This window comes from Ahaetulla prasina, chromosome 16, assembly GCF_028640845.1.
Source record: "Ahaetulla prasina isolate Xishuangbanna chromosome 16, ASM2864084v1, whole genome shotgun sequence".
In the NCBI taxonomy this organism is placed as follows: domain Eukaryota; kingdom Metazoa; phylum Chordata; class Lepidosauria; order Squamata; family Colubridae; genus Ahaetulla; species Ahaetulla prasina.
In genome coordinates this window covers 10432020-10446201 of record NC_080554.1, presented here as the reverse complement: position 1 = coordinate 10446201, position 14182 = coordinate 10432020, and the positions used below count along the sequence as shown (strand labels likewise).

General features: G+C 45.9%; 3 protein-coding genes across 4 annotated transcripts in view; 1 reads left to right on the top strand and 2 right to left on the bottom strand.

Annotated features, from left to right (window-relative positions):
• TTC16 (tetratricopeptide repeat domain 16) overlaps positions 1 to 4904 on the top strand; it is a 34549-nt gene extending 29645 nt beyond the window's left edge. Inside the window, exons 15-16 of the mRNA XM_058159570.1 lie at positions 927 to 1083; positions 3476 to 4904. Of these exons, the coding sequence (XP_058015553.1) occupies positions 927 to 1083; positions 3476 to 3607 (289 nt within the window). The 3' untranslated portion in view covers positions 3608 to 4904. The remainder of the gene's footprint in view (positions 1 to 926; positions 1084 to 3475) is intronic.
• On the bottom strand, positions 4663 to 10308 carry TOR2A (torsin family 2 member A). 2 transcript variants are annotated; one of them, XM_058159625.1, is made up of 5 exons: positions 10001 to 10308; positions 9260 to 9525; positions 7959 to 8134; positions 7467 to 7594; positions 4663 to 5778 (listed from the first exon to the last, which is right to left on the bottom strand). In XM_058159625.1, exons 1-5 carry the CDS (start codon positions 10161 to 10163, stop codon positions 5534 to 5536), a joined length of 978 nt encoding a protein of 325 aa, XP_058015608.1. In that variant the 5' UTR covers positions 10164 to 10308; the 3' UTR covers positions 4663 to 5533. The 2 variants fall into 2 exon arrangements, with proteins under 2 accessions (XP_058015608.1, XP_058015610.1); XM_058159627.1 differs by lacking the exon at positions 9260 to 9525 and having other exon boundaries at positions 10001 to 10140.
• A 1572-nt stretch (positions 10309 to 11880) lies between these two features.
• Positions 11881 to 14182, bottom strand: part of SH2D3C (SH2 domain containing 3C) — a 52492-nt gene continuing 50190 nt past the window's right edge. Inside the window, exon 12 of the mRNA XM_058159311.1 lies at positions 11881 to 13089. Within this exon, the coding sequence (XP_058015294.1) occupies positions 12914 to 13089 (176 nt within the window). The 3' untranslated portion in view covers positions 11881 to 12913. The remainder of the gene's footprint in view (positions 13090 to 14182) is intronic.

The following is a 14182-nucleotide window of genomic DNA, read 5'->3' as shown; positions in this document are numbered from 1 at the left end:
TTATTCTCTCTTGTCTCCTCTCATACTTTCCACTCTCTCCCATTCTCTCTCTTATTCTCTCTTCTCTCATTCTCTCTCTTCTCTCTCTCCTCTCTCCCGTTCTCTCCTCTCTCATTCTGTTTCCTTTCTTTCTTCCTATATTCTCTCCTCTCATACTTCCTCTTTCCCATTCTCTCTCCTCTCTTGTTGTGTCTCCTCTTTCTCTTCTCTCTCCGCTCTCATTCTCTCTTTTTCCTCTCATTCTATTTCTTGTTGTCTCCTCTGTCTCTCTCTCTTGCTCTGTCCTCTTATTCTCTCTCTCTTCTCTCCTCTCGTTCTTTCTCCCATTCTCTCTCCTCTTATTCTTTCTCTTTCTTCCTTCCCTTATTCTCTTCTCTCCTCCCTCATACTTTCCACTCTCTCCATTCTCGCTCTTCTTTCATTCCGTTTCCTCTTTCTCTCTCTTATTCTCTTCTCTCTCTCATTCTTCCTTCCCTTATTCTCTTGTCTCCTCTCATACTTTCCACTCTCTCCCATTCCCTCTCCTCTTTCTCTCTCTCCTCTTATTCTCTCTCTCCTCTCTCCCGTTCTCTCCTCTCTCATTCTGTTTCCTTTCTTTCTTCCTATATTCTCTCCTCTCATACTTCCCTCTTTCCCATTCTCTCTCCTCTCTTGTTGTGTCTCCTCTTTCTCTTTCTCTCTCCGCTCTCATTCTCTCTCTTTTTCCTCTCATTCTATTTCTTGTTGTCTCCTCTGTCTCTCTCTCTTGCTCTGTCCTCTTATTCTATCTCCTTTCTCTTTTCTTTCCCCTCTCTCCCCTTATTCTCTCTTCTCTCATTCTTTCTCTCCTCTCTCTCGTCTTGTTCTCTTGTTCTCTCTTCCCTCTCTCATTCTTTCCTCTTTCTCTCATCTCTCGCTCTCCTCTCTGCTTTTCCACTTTCTCCCAGGCCTCTGAAATCTGCAGGATCTGAACCCCCAACCAATGCGTATGTTCAGATCGCGGACCAGAAGTCCGAGACATCGCCGGCCATGGAGAAGGAGGAGGTTTCTGAAGAAAAAAAGCTGCAAAACAAAATGGCCGAATGCCAGCAAAAGTCACACCAGGTATCTCCGCCCCTTGGAAGGAAAATAAGATATTTCATTTATTTACTTATTAAAAGTTTATGCTGCCCATTTCGCCCAAAAGGCGATCCCTGTAAGACTCTGGGGCTTTTCATAGCTCTCTGAGAACCATTAATGGATCACAGATCCAGCTACTACAAAAACAGTCCTGGATCAGTTTTTTTTTACTCTTGTAGCTTTTCATCCAGCTCTTTGCAGCTGAAAACCTCACAAAAGAAACTGTTGTGTTTCGCCCGCTTTCACCGCAGCCGGGGCCTTCTTATCTGCTTCCGAACACTGAGGAATGTCCTAGTATGCCTCCCGGCCCCAGCCCTGGCTCCATGCCCAGACAGGCTGAGGAGGAAGAAGTACTTCCAGCCCCCAGCTCTGGCTCCATGCCCAGGCAAACGGAGCAACTAGACCCCTCCCCCTCCCCCACAGCATGTGAGCCTGAGGAAGGTCAATTACCAACAGCTGCCGACTGGAGTGACCCTCGCTTCAGAAGAACTGATAGGCGGCGGCGACAGAAGGAAGGGAGGGGCAGGCCTGGATAAGTGCTGAGTCATGGAGCCACACCCCATGGCCTATATAAAGGACCTGCTTTCTAGCATTCTCTGAGTCAGGCAAAGTCTAAACATATCTTGCTGAAGTCACTTTCTGGTCTCCTGCCTGCCCTGAGGACTTTGCTAGGACTTTGGCAGAGCTGCAGAGGCACACCTGATTCGGATTTCCCTGACCCAGTCGTCAGCGGAGGAGTGGGACACGACAGAAACTTTCCACCCCTTTAGAAAAGTTTTTTTGTCTGGGATGGTGTGAGGCCGTCTGTCTCGGCAGGGGGTTGGACTAGATGGCCTCCAAGTCCCTTCCAACCCTTATGAGTCGGAGAAGAAATGGCGGCCAGTGGAGTTTAGCTCTGCCTGGAGGTCCCACCCCTGCCCAGTTTCTAATTCTAACATAGGAGCCATAGGTGATGCAGTGGTTAGAATGCGGTATTGCAGGCTAATTCTGCCAGTTCGAACCTCAGCGGCTCAAGATTGACTCAGTCCCTTCCATCCTTCTGAGGTCGGTAAAATGAGGACCCGGATTGTTGGGGGCCAGAGGCTGACTCTGTAAACAGCTTAGAGAGGGCTGTCAAGCACTGTGAAGCGGTATATAAGTCTAAGGGCTATTGCTATCTATGTCTGCCTGCGTGCCTCCTTACTTACTTTAGCTATCTAATCTATCTTTCTATCTACCTACCTACCTACCTACCAACCTATATACCTGCCTACCCATCCATCATCCATATCTATCCATCCATCCATCCTCTATATATCTATCTCTATCCATCATATCTATCTATCCATCAACCATATCTATCATCTATCTTACCTATCTATCTATCTGCTCTATTCATCCATCCATCCATCCTCCATATCTCTCTATCTCTATCCATCCATCCATCCATCTATCTATCTATCGTTTTTCTTTTCTTTTTCATATATATATATATATATATATATATATATATATATATATATATATATATATATATATATATGCTTATACCTCCTAATATTTACTCATATATGTTTATATACTATATAATCTTTTTATGATGATGTGACAAAATAAATAAATAATCTATCTATCTATCTTCTACAGAATCTCGTATCTATCTATCTATCTATCTATCTATCTATCTATCTATCTATCTACCCATCCATCATCCATATCTATCCATCCATCCATCATCCATATATCTATCTCTATCCATCCATCATATCTATCTATCTAATCTATCTATCCATCATCCATATCTATCTATCATCTTTTATCTATGTATCTATGTATGTATCTATGTATGTATGTATGTATCTATCTATCTATCTATCTATCTATCTATCTATCTATCTATCTATCTATCTATCTATCTATCTATCTATCAGCTCTATCTGTCTATCCATTCATCCATCCATCATCCATCTCTCTCTCTTTCTCTCTCTATCCATCCATCCATCGTATCTATCTATCTGTCTGTCTGTCTTTCTGTATGTCTATCCATCCATCCATCCATCCATCCAATCTTAAAAGCCGTGGTGGCGGAGTGCTTAAAATGCAGCATTGCAGGCTAACTCTGCCCACTGCCAGCAGTTCAATTCTGACCGGCTCAAGGTTGACTCAGCCTTCCATCCTTCCATGGTCAGTAAAATGAGGACCCAGATTGGGGGCCAAACGCTGACTCTGTAAACCGTTTAGAGTGGGTTGTACTGTACGAAAGCGGTATATAAGTCTTAAGTGTTACGGCTGTTGCTATCATCGCCGCTTAAGTCAAACGGGCGTTATGGACCCGGTGCGGGAAGGTGGGTCGGAGCATCCAGCTGACCCATGGCAAATTGTCCCGTGTGTCTCGCAGGCAAACGAAGAGCTGAAGGAAGCTTCTCAAAACAAGCCAACTCTGGGATCCAAAACCGTCTGGATAGACCCCTGCCCTCGTCAGCCCCCCAAGGACTGCCCCAAAGAACCGTACTGCTGGAGGAAATTCTAAGACAAGAAAAGGCATCGGTCCGTTTTAGGCCCTTCCGAAGCATCAGCCGTGGGACGGAAACCCCTCTTCCCCCCCTCCCCCCTCTGGCTGTTCTCCCCAAAGTATCCTGAATTTCTAGCGAGTCAAACAATCCAGGTTTCTCCCCTCAAATGGCTTCCCGGCTCAAAAACCACACACAGTATCTGGATTCACCGTTCAAAGATGTAGGATCCCTTGGTCAGATTTTGCTCGGCTAAGAGCCTTGGTTTCTGCAACCAAGACCCCGAAATCTTGGAAAGGATGGGGTTGGGGGTTTGTGATGCCATCCCTCCTTCCCCGAGTGACTTGTGGCAGACCCCCAGTTAAAAGTCTACCCAGTGGGAAGAAGCAGTTAGCAGCGGAATCAATCTTTTCCCCTTAATCATTTGCTTGAACTATCGGAAAACTGCAAGCCGGAAGCCGGCTCACTTCTGTTGCATTTTTTTCCCCTGTAGACTTTAGAAAAGATTTGATGTATAAAGTTCTGCCTTTCCTGCTTTTTATTTAAATAAAGCAACCTTTTGAAGATCTTCAGGTACGTCCAGGTTTTTCACGTTTATTGGGCGTTCGAATCAGCACCAGACCTGAATAAGAAAGAGGCTGCTGGTATTTTTCTACACGCAGCTCTCTCCTGCCTTCCCATCTTTCTCTAGGTAAAAAGTAAAGGTAAAAGTTCCCCTCGCATATCTGTGCTAGTCATTCCTGACTCTAGGGGGCAGTGCTCACTACGTTTCAAAGCCGAAGAGCCAGCGCTGTCCGAAGACGTCTCCATGATCATGTGATTCAACGCCAAAGGCGCACAGAACGCTGTTACGTCCCCACCAAAGGTGGTCCCTATTTTTCTACTTGCATTTTTTACCTGCTTTCGAACTGCTAGGTTGGCAGAAGCTGGGACAAATCACGGGAGCTCACCCCGTTATGCGGCGCTAGGGATTCGAACCACTGAACTGCCGACCTTTCGATCGACGAACTCAGTATCTTAGCCACTGAGCCATTGCGTCCCTAACTTTCTCTAGAGACGGTCCCAATTTTTTGTGGGCCATGGATTCGAATGTGGACGGCACGCCTCGTGATGGCCTAGCTTCGCTCAGCCACCATACATTTACACGATAAAAAAAATAATAAATCGCTACTTCTCATCTTCCCTGCCTTTTAAAGCTAGCAGCACTCAAACAGAGCAGGATTTCAATATGTTATTCCGACTCTCTTAACTCTTCAAGTTGGTCATTTTTCTCTCTGCACCAAAAGGGATAGAAAAAAAAAAAAAGAAAGAGAAAAATAGATTATCTTTGGGTGGTGCTTTCTTGAAACTCCTGAGAAAAACAATCCCTCGTGGTTGATGTGAAGTCTTTTTTAAAAGTAGCTGCGTTTTGGTGTCACCTTTTTTGCAACAACTCGCATCTCGGTCCATCAAGTTCGGGTTGACACCCACAGGGAATTCCCTGCAAAACAAAAAGAAAAAAACCAAGAAAACCCCCACCCCCATTCTTGAATTAGAATGGTAAAATACAGCTTATTGGGTTTTTAAAAAAATAAAACCAACAGAAAAATCCTTGAGAGGTAGGATTTTAAGAACCCGCAGAAAAACGAATTAATTCAACTGCGCTTAAAGGCAGGAATCTGTAAAACATCCGAGAAACCGTGTTTTAAAAGCAGACGAGATTCCTCGCATAACGCATCACAAAATCATCCTTTTTGGGGAGTTCAAAAAATAATCCAGAATCCGGGTCACTTGTAAGGGGAGGAAAATGTTTGATCGAGCCAGCATTATTCTTTTTGCTTTTTCGAAAGGCCCGTCCTTAAAGTCCTTCGAGCTGACTTTTTCGCAGACCCGCAAATTGGTCTCCGCTTGGACGAAAACCGTAAACTCCATTCTGGACCGAAAAACGCCTGCCCCCCCAAAGGGGTTCATAGGAAAAACGGGATGCGGGAAGAGACAGTTTTGCATCCGGTGGCCGAGAAGATTTTTTCTTCCTCGGGGAAGTACGAAAAGCTGTCGGCCACGCCTTCCACGACCTCCGGGCGAGGGGTGAGACCCTGGCCGGCCATCTCGTTGACCACGCACTGCTTCACGTGGTGCTGTCGCAGCGGGAGGAAGGGGACAAAGACGTCGATCAGGTTTTGCTCCAGAATCTCGGATCTTGAGAATCCGTCTGAAAGAGACGTGAAGGAAGACGACGGTGAAACGATACCAAAGAGGCGTGTGAGACCCCGTATTTCTATCTCTCTTTGTTTCAGAGGCATTAGATTATGGCAGTGGTCTTACCATGGATCCCTTTTAAATACCTTTTGTGGCCACTGGGCCCTGCCTTAATTCAAGATTTAAATTGTAACATTGGTGTAGGGCAGGGGTCTGCAACCATAAACACTCAAAGAGCCATTTGGACCCGTTTCCCACAGACAAAGAGAGCCACAAAACCCTTCCCGTGCCTGACTATTTCTTGAGCGGCCACAAAACTAGCATACGTAGTTGAATTAAACGTTCTGAAACTTTTTTTTTCTTGGATTTATCCACGGTTGGCCTACCAGGGGTCGAAAAGCTCAATAAATCACGTGCCGGGCGGGTGTCACACATTGGGGGTTGTGATGAGTATTTTTGAGCAACAGGGAGCCGCAGCAGAGGAGTGAAAGAGCCACAGGCGGCTCCAGAGCCGCAGGTTGCTGACTCCTGGGGTAGGGCAGTGATGGTGAACTTGACCGAGTGCCCAAACTCGAACGTGTGTGCATGTGTGTGCGCCGGTAATCCGAACACCAGCTGATCGGTGCGCATGAACACGCTGGCCAGCTGATCTTCACGCACGCCAGAGCACTGGAAACCCAAAGATCAGCCGGCCAGTGCACCATGCCTGTTTTTCGGCTGTTTTCAGGCCATTTTACAGACTGTTTTCAGGCTATTTTACACCTGAAAACAGCTGAAAAACATTCCAGCGCTTCAGCACCCACAAAGACCAGCTAGGCGGCGCGCATGCCGGAAACCCAAAGAGCAGCTGGCGATGGCGTGCGTGCCCACAGAGAGGGCTCCGCATGCCGTCGGTTCACCACCACGGGTATAGGTTCTCCTGCTTGGGCGGGGGGTTGGACTAGATGACCTACAAGGTCCCTTCCAACTCTGATAATCTCTTAATTCCTACAAAGCCCTGTGATGGCATTGTGCCACTCCCCCCTCGTGGGGGGGGGAGGGGGCTGTCCTCTTGGCTGTTCAGTTTTTAACAAACTGGGCACTGAGTGGCCAAATGCAGAAACAGACATGCAAGTAATCTTTAACTTACGACGGCTTGATTAATGACCGTTTGAAGATACGACCTACCTGAAAAAGGGGACTTACAGCCCTGAAGTTTTGGTAGTTGGGCTTATACACATACACACACACACACACAGGTCATGTGACCAGACTTTGGGCACCCAGCCACGGTTTTGTCGACAACTGTCACTCAATTTAACAGTTCGCTTAGTGACCATTCGAAGTTACAACGACCCTTGCAGCCACGTGACTTACATTCGGAAGCTTGACAGACGGCTCACATTTACGACGGTTGCCGTGTCCCGGGGTCATGTGATACCCCCACCCACCCCCTTTTTGCGACCTCCTGCCAAGCCAAGTCAAGGAGGAAACCAGTTTCACTTAACAACCGGGTGACTCATTGAACAACTGCGGTGATTCGCTTTGGGGAGACCAAAAAAGGGCGTCTTATAGTCCGAAAAATACGGTATTTTCATCTAGTATTTTTTTTTTTTTTTAAGCTTTTGGGCATGTCCGGTTTTTTTTTTTAAGATCGCAGCTGACCCCACCGAACCTGAAAGTTTTCCGTCTTTTTTCTCCCCTCCCTCCCAAGATATTCACTTTGGGGGTCTTTAAAAATGGCCTCCAAAATGGACGCTTCCAGATCCTGGCGGCTGATCTCCTCGCGGTCTCTGCGGTTTCGCCAGAACTCCAAAGCCATCCGGCTAATCCTCTCCGCTCCCGTATTGCTAAGAGGATCAGAGGAGAGCAGCTGAAGGCCAGCAAGCTTTTCCTGCCCGGGCTTCACCTGGTTCCAAAACAGTTACTGGGAGAGGGACCTTAGGGTCCTCGCTGATGATTCCTTAGACAACTTTGAACTGGTCACTAAATGCAACGTGGGAAGTCGAGGACTATCTGTTCTGCCAGCCTGCTCTGCAGGGTTGTTGTGCCACCGATTGACAGAATCAACCAATCCCTCAACCCACGGAACAGAAGTTGCCTTCGGAAGTTGTGGGAGCTTCATCCCTGGAAGCCCTATTCTGATTGAATGATTGACTACCTCTCCCATATTCCCCAGCCTTGTGTCTAACCCCCCCCCTCCCCGCTCGTTACCTGATAAAGACGAAGATGGCTTTCCGATAGTTGGTTCCGAAAACCACCCAGGAAGATCCCAGGAAGGGGGCAACGACGTCGATCAAGCCGGGCTGCAGATCGTCCATGTCGTCGAAGAGAAAGAGAGATCGACCACACTGCGTGAGATTCCCCTGGATCCAGTTTCTAAGGTCGTCCTACACAGAAGGGGGGGAAAGAAATGAAATGAAGAAGGACTCCAGATCCCATCATCCTCACCCAGGGGATGTAGCCGCCCTGCAGTTATAGGTATCTCCAATTCCAGTCCCTGTCTTAAAAAAATCCTTGGCAGGACTATTAAGCAGTCCTCGACGTACAACTTTTCGCAATTACAGGTAGTCCTCGACTTACGACGGTTCACTTAGTGACCATTCAAAGTTACGACAGTGCTGAAAGAAGTCGAGGTGTGACCGGTTTTCGGAGTTACGGCCTTTGATCGTGTGATCAAAATTCACACGCTTGGCAACCGCTTCATACTTACGACCGCCACAGAGTCACTGGGTCGTGTGACTTAAGTTATCGGCTGCAGCGATTCACTTAACAACCGCCGCAAGAAAGGTTGTAAAACGGGGCAAAACTCACCTAACCAACGTCTCACTTAGTCACAGAAATTTGGGGCTCAGTTGCGGTCGTAAGTCAAGGACAGCTTGCATTGCAAATTTACAGCAGCACTGAAGAATGTGATTGAAAGCCAGTCCTCGCCTTTACGACGGTCGCAGCAATCCCCACAGATTCCCCGTGATCAAAATTTGGTTGCTTGGCAACCAGCATGCATTTATTATGAGAACTGCATTTTGAACCTCCCCAGCTGGCTTCCGGCAAGCAAAATCAAGGGGACGAAGCCGGATTCACTTAACAACCACCTGGTTCACTCAACGACCGTAAGGGCCTCGCTCAAGAACCCCGCCAATGAAGGTAGCAAAATCAGATGCGACTCCTTTAATAACCGCCTTGCTTGCCGACGACGTTATCCATTCAGTCACTGAGCTACTCTTCCGCCTTGCCTAGCCGTGGCTTCCAATGGCGGTCATAAGTCGAGGACTACCTCTACGGAGCAACGCCTGGGGCTGGGTTTATCTGAGCTCCCGGCCACCGACCGGACAACCCCGTTGTGGCTCAAACGGGCCGCAAAGCAAGCCGCGTGGCGGAGACCAGACAGTCCTTCGGTTTGCAGGAGTACCGCCTCGCAAGGCTGTTGTGTCCACTCCGCGGCCACGGAAGCAAACAGCGGTTTGGGGGTGGGGGTTAAACGGATTCTTCCTCCCGCCCCCAACCTCTGTTACCTTGTATTGCTGGAGGTGATCCGCGTGGGGAAAATGAACCAGCGGGGAGAAGCGGTGGACGTAAGGGGTCCGGAGACCCATCCGGAAGAGGTACCGGGCCAGCAGGGAGCTCAGGTAGGTCTTCCCGGTACCCGTCGAGCCGTGGAAGGACAGGACCAGGGGCTTGGCGGGCTCAGGGTCCTGCACGAAGCTCTTCAGGCCTTGGATGACCAGCTGCCTGGCCAGAGGCTGTCCTACAAGGCGCAGGGCTAATTCGCACTCGAGACCTGGAGCGGAGGCGGGGGGGGGGAAGACGAAGAAGGGGTTGAGGTCCTCCTCTGGCCCGTTGGCCAAGATGGGGTGGGTCTGTCTTGACACGGGGCGCGTCTGCATGGCCGGTCCCAAGGGGCATCTTCCTGCTATTTCTGTGCCCCCAAATGTCCTCTTTCTTTCCCCCCCTTCTTGCCCGATCCTGGGCTTTAAAATTAGGACTGACAAAACTTCCAAAAAAAACAAGCAAACCCATAAATTGAACCACTTTGGATCTCAACAACAACCCTACAAGGTAGGACGGGTGCAATTAGTACGGTAGAATCTTCAAAGGTAGTATTTTATTGCTGTTCTATTCGTTGCTGTTCTATGAATCCCGGCCTACCTAGCAGGGCTGTTACTTGGATGGGGAGGGACTCGAACTCGCCTCCCTGCGCCCCCTCAGCGCCCCCTAGCGGAGGTTCCCACCACTACACCCCGCTGCAGCCTCACCCGTTAAATCCGGCAAGAACTCGCATTCGCAGGACGCCGAGAGGCTGCAATGCCAGGCGCTCGGCCCCCAGAGGGCGCCCGAGAGCATCGACCCCGGCAGAGGCAGCAGAAGCAGTAAGAGCGGCAGCCGCGTTCCCGCGAAGGCGCCCCCGCCCCTCTCCATGCTGGCTCTCCGCCCGCGAGAGGGTCGGGAAGCGCGCTCCCGCGTCCCTTCGTGCGGCGGCCCCCAACTCCCGGCCTGCCCCGCGGCCAGGCTCGTGCTCGCAGGAGGGGAGCGAATGAAATTCCCCGCTTCCGCCACGCAGCTGAACGGAGGGGCGGGGCTTCAAGGGGCGGGGCTTATTGGTGGGAGGTATTTAAGGCTCCGCCTCCCCAACCGTCCCCGGTTTTTTTTTTCTTTCAAAAAAAGAGGCGGGAATAAAATGATTTCTGAGGGGAAAAAGAATTGGAAATAAATATACTATATATTAAGAATAAATATTATTACAGCGGCACTCTCCTACAGTGAAGGAGAGATGAAGCTTGAAGGGGAGAGAAAAGCAATTAAAAATAAAAAAAAATGTTTTTAAATGTAGAATATTTTTTTTAAAAAAAAACATTCTAAAGCAAAGAGGAACTTGAAAGAAAAATTGGGGAAAAAGTTTAGGTGGCCGGGAGATTAAAATTAATTTGAATTTATTTTAGGGAAGGGCAATAGATGAGAAAAATAGGTTTGGAGTGAAAAATAAAGTGATAAGGAGGGGAAATATCTCAAGGAAAATGAAAGAAAAAGAAAACCAAGGTTTATGAAAAGTTTGAGAAAATACTGTAATATAGAAGAGGCAGGAGTTTGACAGGTGGTGAGAAAAAAATGAATTTTAAAGAGAAAAAAGTGGTTTCAGGATAGGAAGGTGGAGGAGAGGAATTGGTAAAAGAAGAAAATGTAGACATGTGGGATTGATTTAGAAATGAAGGAGAAATTGGTGGGAAAATGGATGAAAAATCAGCTTGAAAGTGCAATTCAGAAGCAAAAATAAGCTAAAGGGAGAAAAATCGGGTGAAAAATGTAAAGCTTATGGAGGAAAAAGGGGATGTTTGCACCAAAAACAAGCCAGGATCAAAACTAACCATGGTCTTCCTTAAGAGGAAGCCCTAAGAAATGCCAAATCAAGTGCAAAATGCCCAACAAAATCATCTCTGATTTTTGTTCAGAAATTAGTCAATTTCAATTTTATTAGTCAATTTCACAACTCCCTAAGAAATTTGTTTCAATTTCTGGTCACTTTCAGGCTTGCTTGAATTTTTCTGGTTAATTTCACTGGGGGGGGGGGAGGAAAATAAACTTTCCTTTTTTTTTTTTTGCCAATTTTAAGCAGATCTACTTGTTAATATCAACCCATCTTCACATTTCAAGGGACTTATTTGAGAGTTTCCAGTGGTTTTCTTCAAAGAATTTGAAAGCATTGTTTCTTTAAAAGAAGTAATGGCCGTTCTTGAGATATATTGCTAATTTAAAAATGGTTTTAGACCAGCAATTTGCATTTTTCCAATTGCATCTTATGTAGGTTTACTCAGAAGTCAGCTCCACTGAATTTAAAGAAGGCTACTCTCTTTTTAAGCTCAGGCTTGGGAAGAAAGATAAGGATTTTTTAAAAAAATATGTTTTAGGACATAAGGGTTTGATGTCCGAAAAGGCAGGGCATGCAGTCATAAAACAACCTTTCCTTGATCTTTTGGGAGACAATTCTTTCCATGTGCCTAAATTTGCATTTTCCAATGTGTTCTGATTTAAAAAGTGCACTGTTCCATTCTTCCTAAATAAATTTTTATAGCTCATTTCAAAAAGACAAACGCAGCAGTGAGAAAGTATGTTCAAATCCACCATAAACCCTTTCTGAAGAAAAAAAGCATAAAAGTTTATTGTATGCAAGAATTGAGGAAACACACTCCATTGTATCTGTACATTCATTTACAAGACCCAAAAGAACAATGTCAATTATTTACACATGAGATCTGAATACATATGTATATATATATATTTATAGGTACATATACACCCCATATGGATTTATTTTTTTAAATTTACAAAACAACCCTCATTCCCTGCATCAAAATGAAGGGTAAGCAAAAAAGAAAGAAAAGAAAAGAAAAAGGAATGTTACTTGGCATTAATGAAAGGACTGAAATTGGAGGCGTTGGGTATCTGGAAAGGAAGATGGCAGTGGCCTAACTTTACCTGATTTTTTTAAAATGTATTTTTAAATTTATTTACTATCTATTGTCATGAGGCTTCGCTGGGCGGCTTGTGGTTGATGGATTAAGTTGGGAGTAGAATGAATGTTAGCGATGATCAGAAATGCCCATGAAAATAGAAAAGCTAAATTTTGGAGTTGTTTTGCTGTTTGTGGGTGTGCCTTGTCACCCAGGTCCTTCTGAGGTTTTGGGGAACTAAACAAACCCTGATCAGCCCCCCCTGGACCCCCAAAGCTGGTGGAAACTGCTCTACTCCATGGTGATGGAGAAGAGAACAGGGGAACCTCAAAGTAATGGGAGGAGCCGGGGAGAAGATTCCTGCACTTTTGGTTTCAAACCTGTGAGGCACCAACCTCCACCCCCGGGCATGAAATTTGGCTATGAATCTTTACTGAATTTTAACTCAGAAGTTTTGCCTCTTTCGTGAACCCCACTGCAAATCTTCAATACGAATCTGCATGGCTGATATTGAACATGCTTGATCAGTGCATTGTCTTCCCTGGTTTGCAATGTCAGCCATGGTGTCTTCTGGAGGAACTCGGTTTGTTGTCAAGTTTTGCAGGAACAAAGTCAATCCGGTGATTGTCAGTATTTCATGCTGGAAAGGCCCTTTTGGGGTGGGGGGCCCTCAGCTGCTGCAGGCGCATTGGTTGCAATCTTGCCCCCCCCGTCATTGTCCAGCTACAGCTCGCTCGAACGCACTGCTGGCTCCAATTTGTGGGACAGGGCGGTGAGGACCTTGTTAAACTTCTCGTAGCGCTCACTCTGGCTGCTTTCGGCCCCCCGACTCCCCCATAAGAGCCGGAGCTGAAATTCGGTGCTAAAGACTTCCAAAAGCTCCGCTTGTGGTTGGAACCCTGCAAGGAGACGAGAATACAATTAAAATCCTGCCCAGCTGGACAAGATTACATTTTTAGATTCTTTGTTCACTTTTATCACCTAAATGTATGAGTAACCAAGGTCAACTTTATTTCTTAATACACAGAAGGGCTGAGTAGTATATGTAAGGGTATGAAGCGGTATATAAGTCTAAGTGCTATTGCTATTGCTATTATCGTTGTTTTCCAAGATTTGAAGATATACTATTGAAAATTAAGAGACTAGGAGCAGACCAGCAGCATTACTTTTGTTGTCTCTGGAAAGCCACCGATTATCTTCTGATTATCAAGAAATTCCTTTGGGGAATCCTTTCTTTTGAGCAAACTCATGCAAAGTTTTTTAATTTAGCATTAAAAAATCTCCAAGCAATATAATTATGGATTTGAGGATACGGTATCATGTAGCATGACTTCTAAACATGTATTTGGAGGAATGTATGTATTTACCAATATTAATTCAAATTCCTCATATCTAAATTTCACAGCTAAAAAATACGAGAACTGATCTTCATTATATAGTCAGCTATTTTCCAAGTCACAGTTTGTATAGGACTCCTGAAAGCAAGATATTCTGACTTGTGGTTGGTTGACGAGGGAATAAATAAGGCTAATGAATGTCAACTTGTTTTTGGAGCTGGATCAATATTGACAATACTTCCTGTCTGTGTAAGCACAATTATTGTAACGTTCAATATTCTTCCTCGTAAGTTGTAATTGTTGGTCTTCTTTATCTTGATTGCTAGTATTTTCCCCTGTATTTTGATCTAAAACTGGCATTTCTACTAATGAACAACAGAACTCTGATCATTATTATCTGGTTGTACTGGATGGTTAATTTGGACTTGTCCTGTTACATCCCGCTGAGTATCTTTACTTTTTGCTTTGGAGTAGCACGCCATCTCTTTTTATTTTTGGGGATTTGCTTTCAGATACTGAGCTTGATAATTCCACAGAAGAGGGAAACAGAATGTTCAAGCTTTCTTTTGCATTCGTTATCGATTTCAACATTGAACTAATTATTCTGATTTTCTTTCAAATCAGCTGTTGAGCTGGGCAAAAAGGGTAGCAAAGT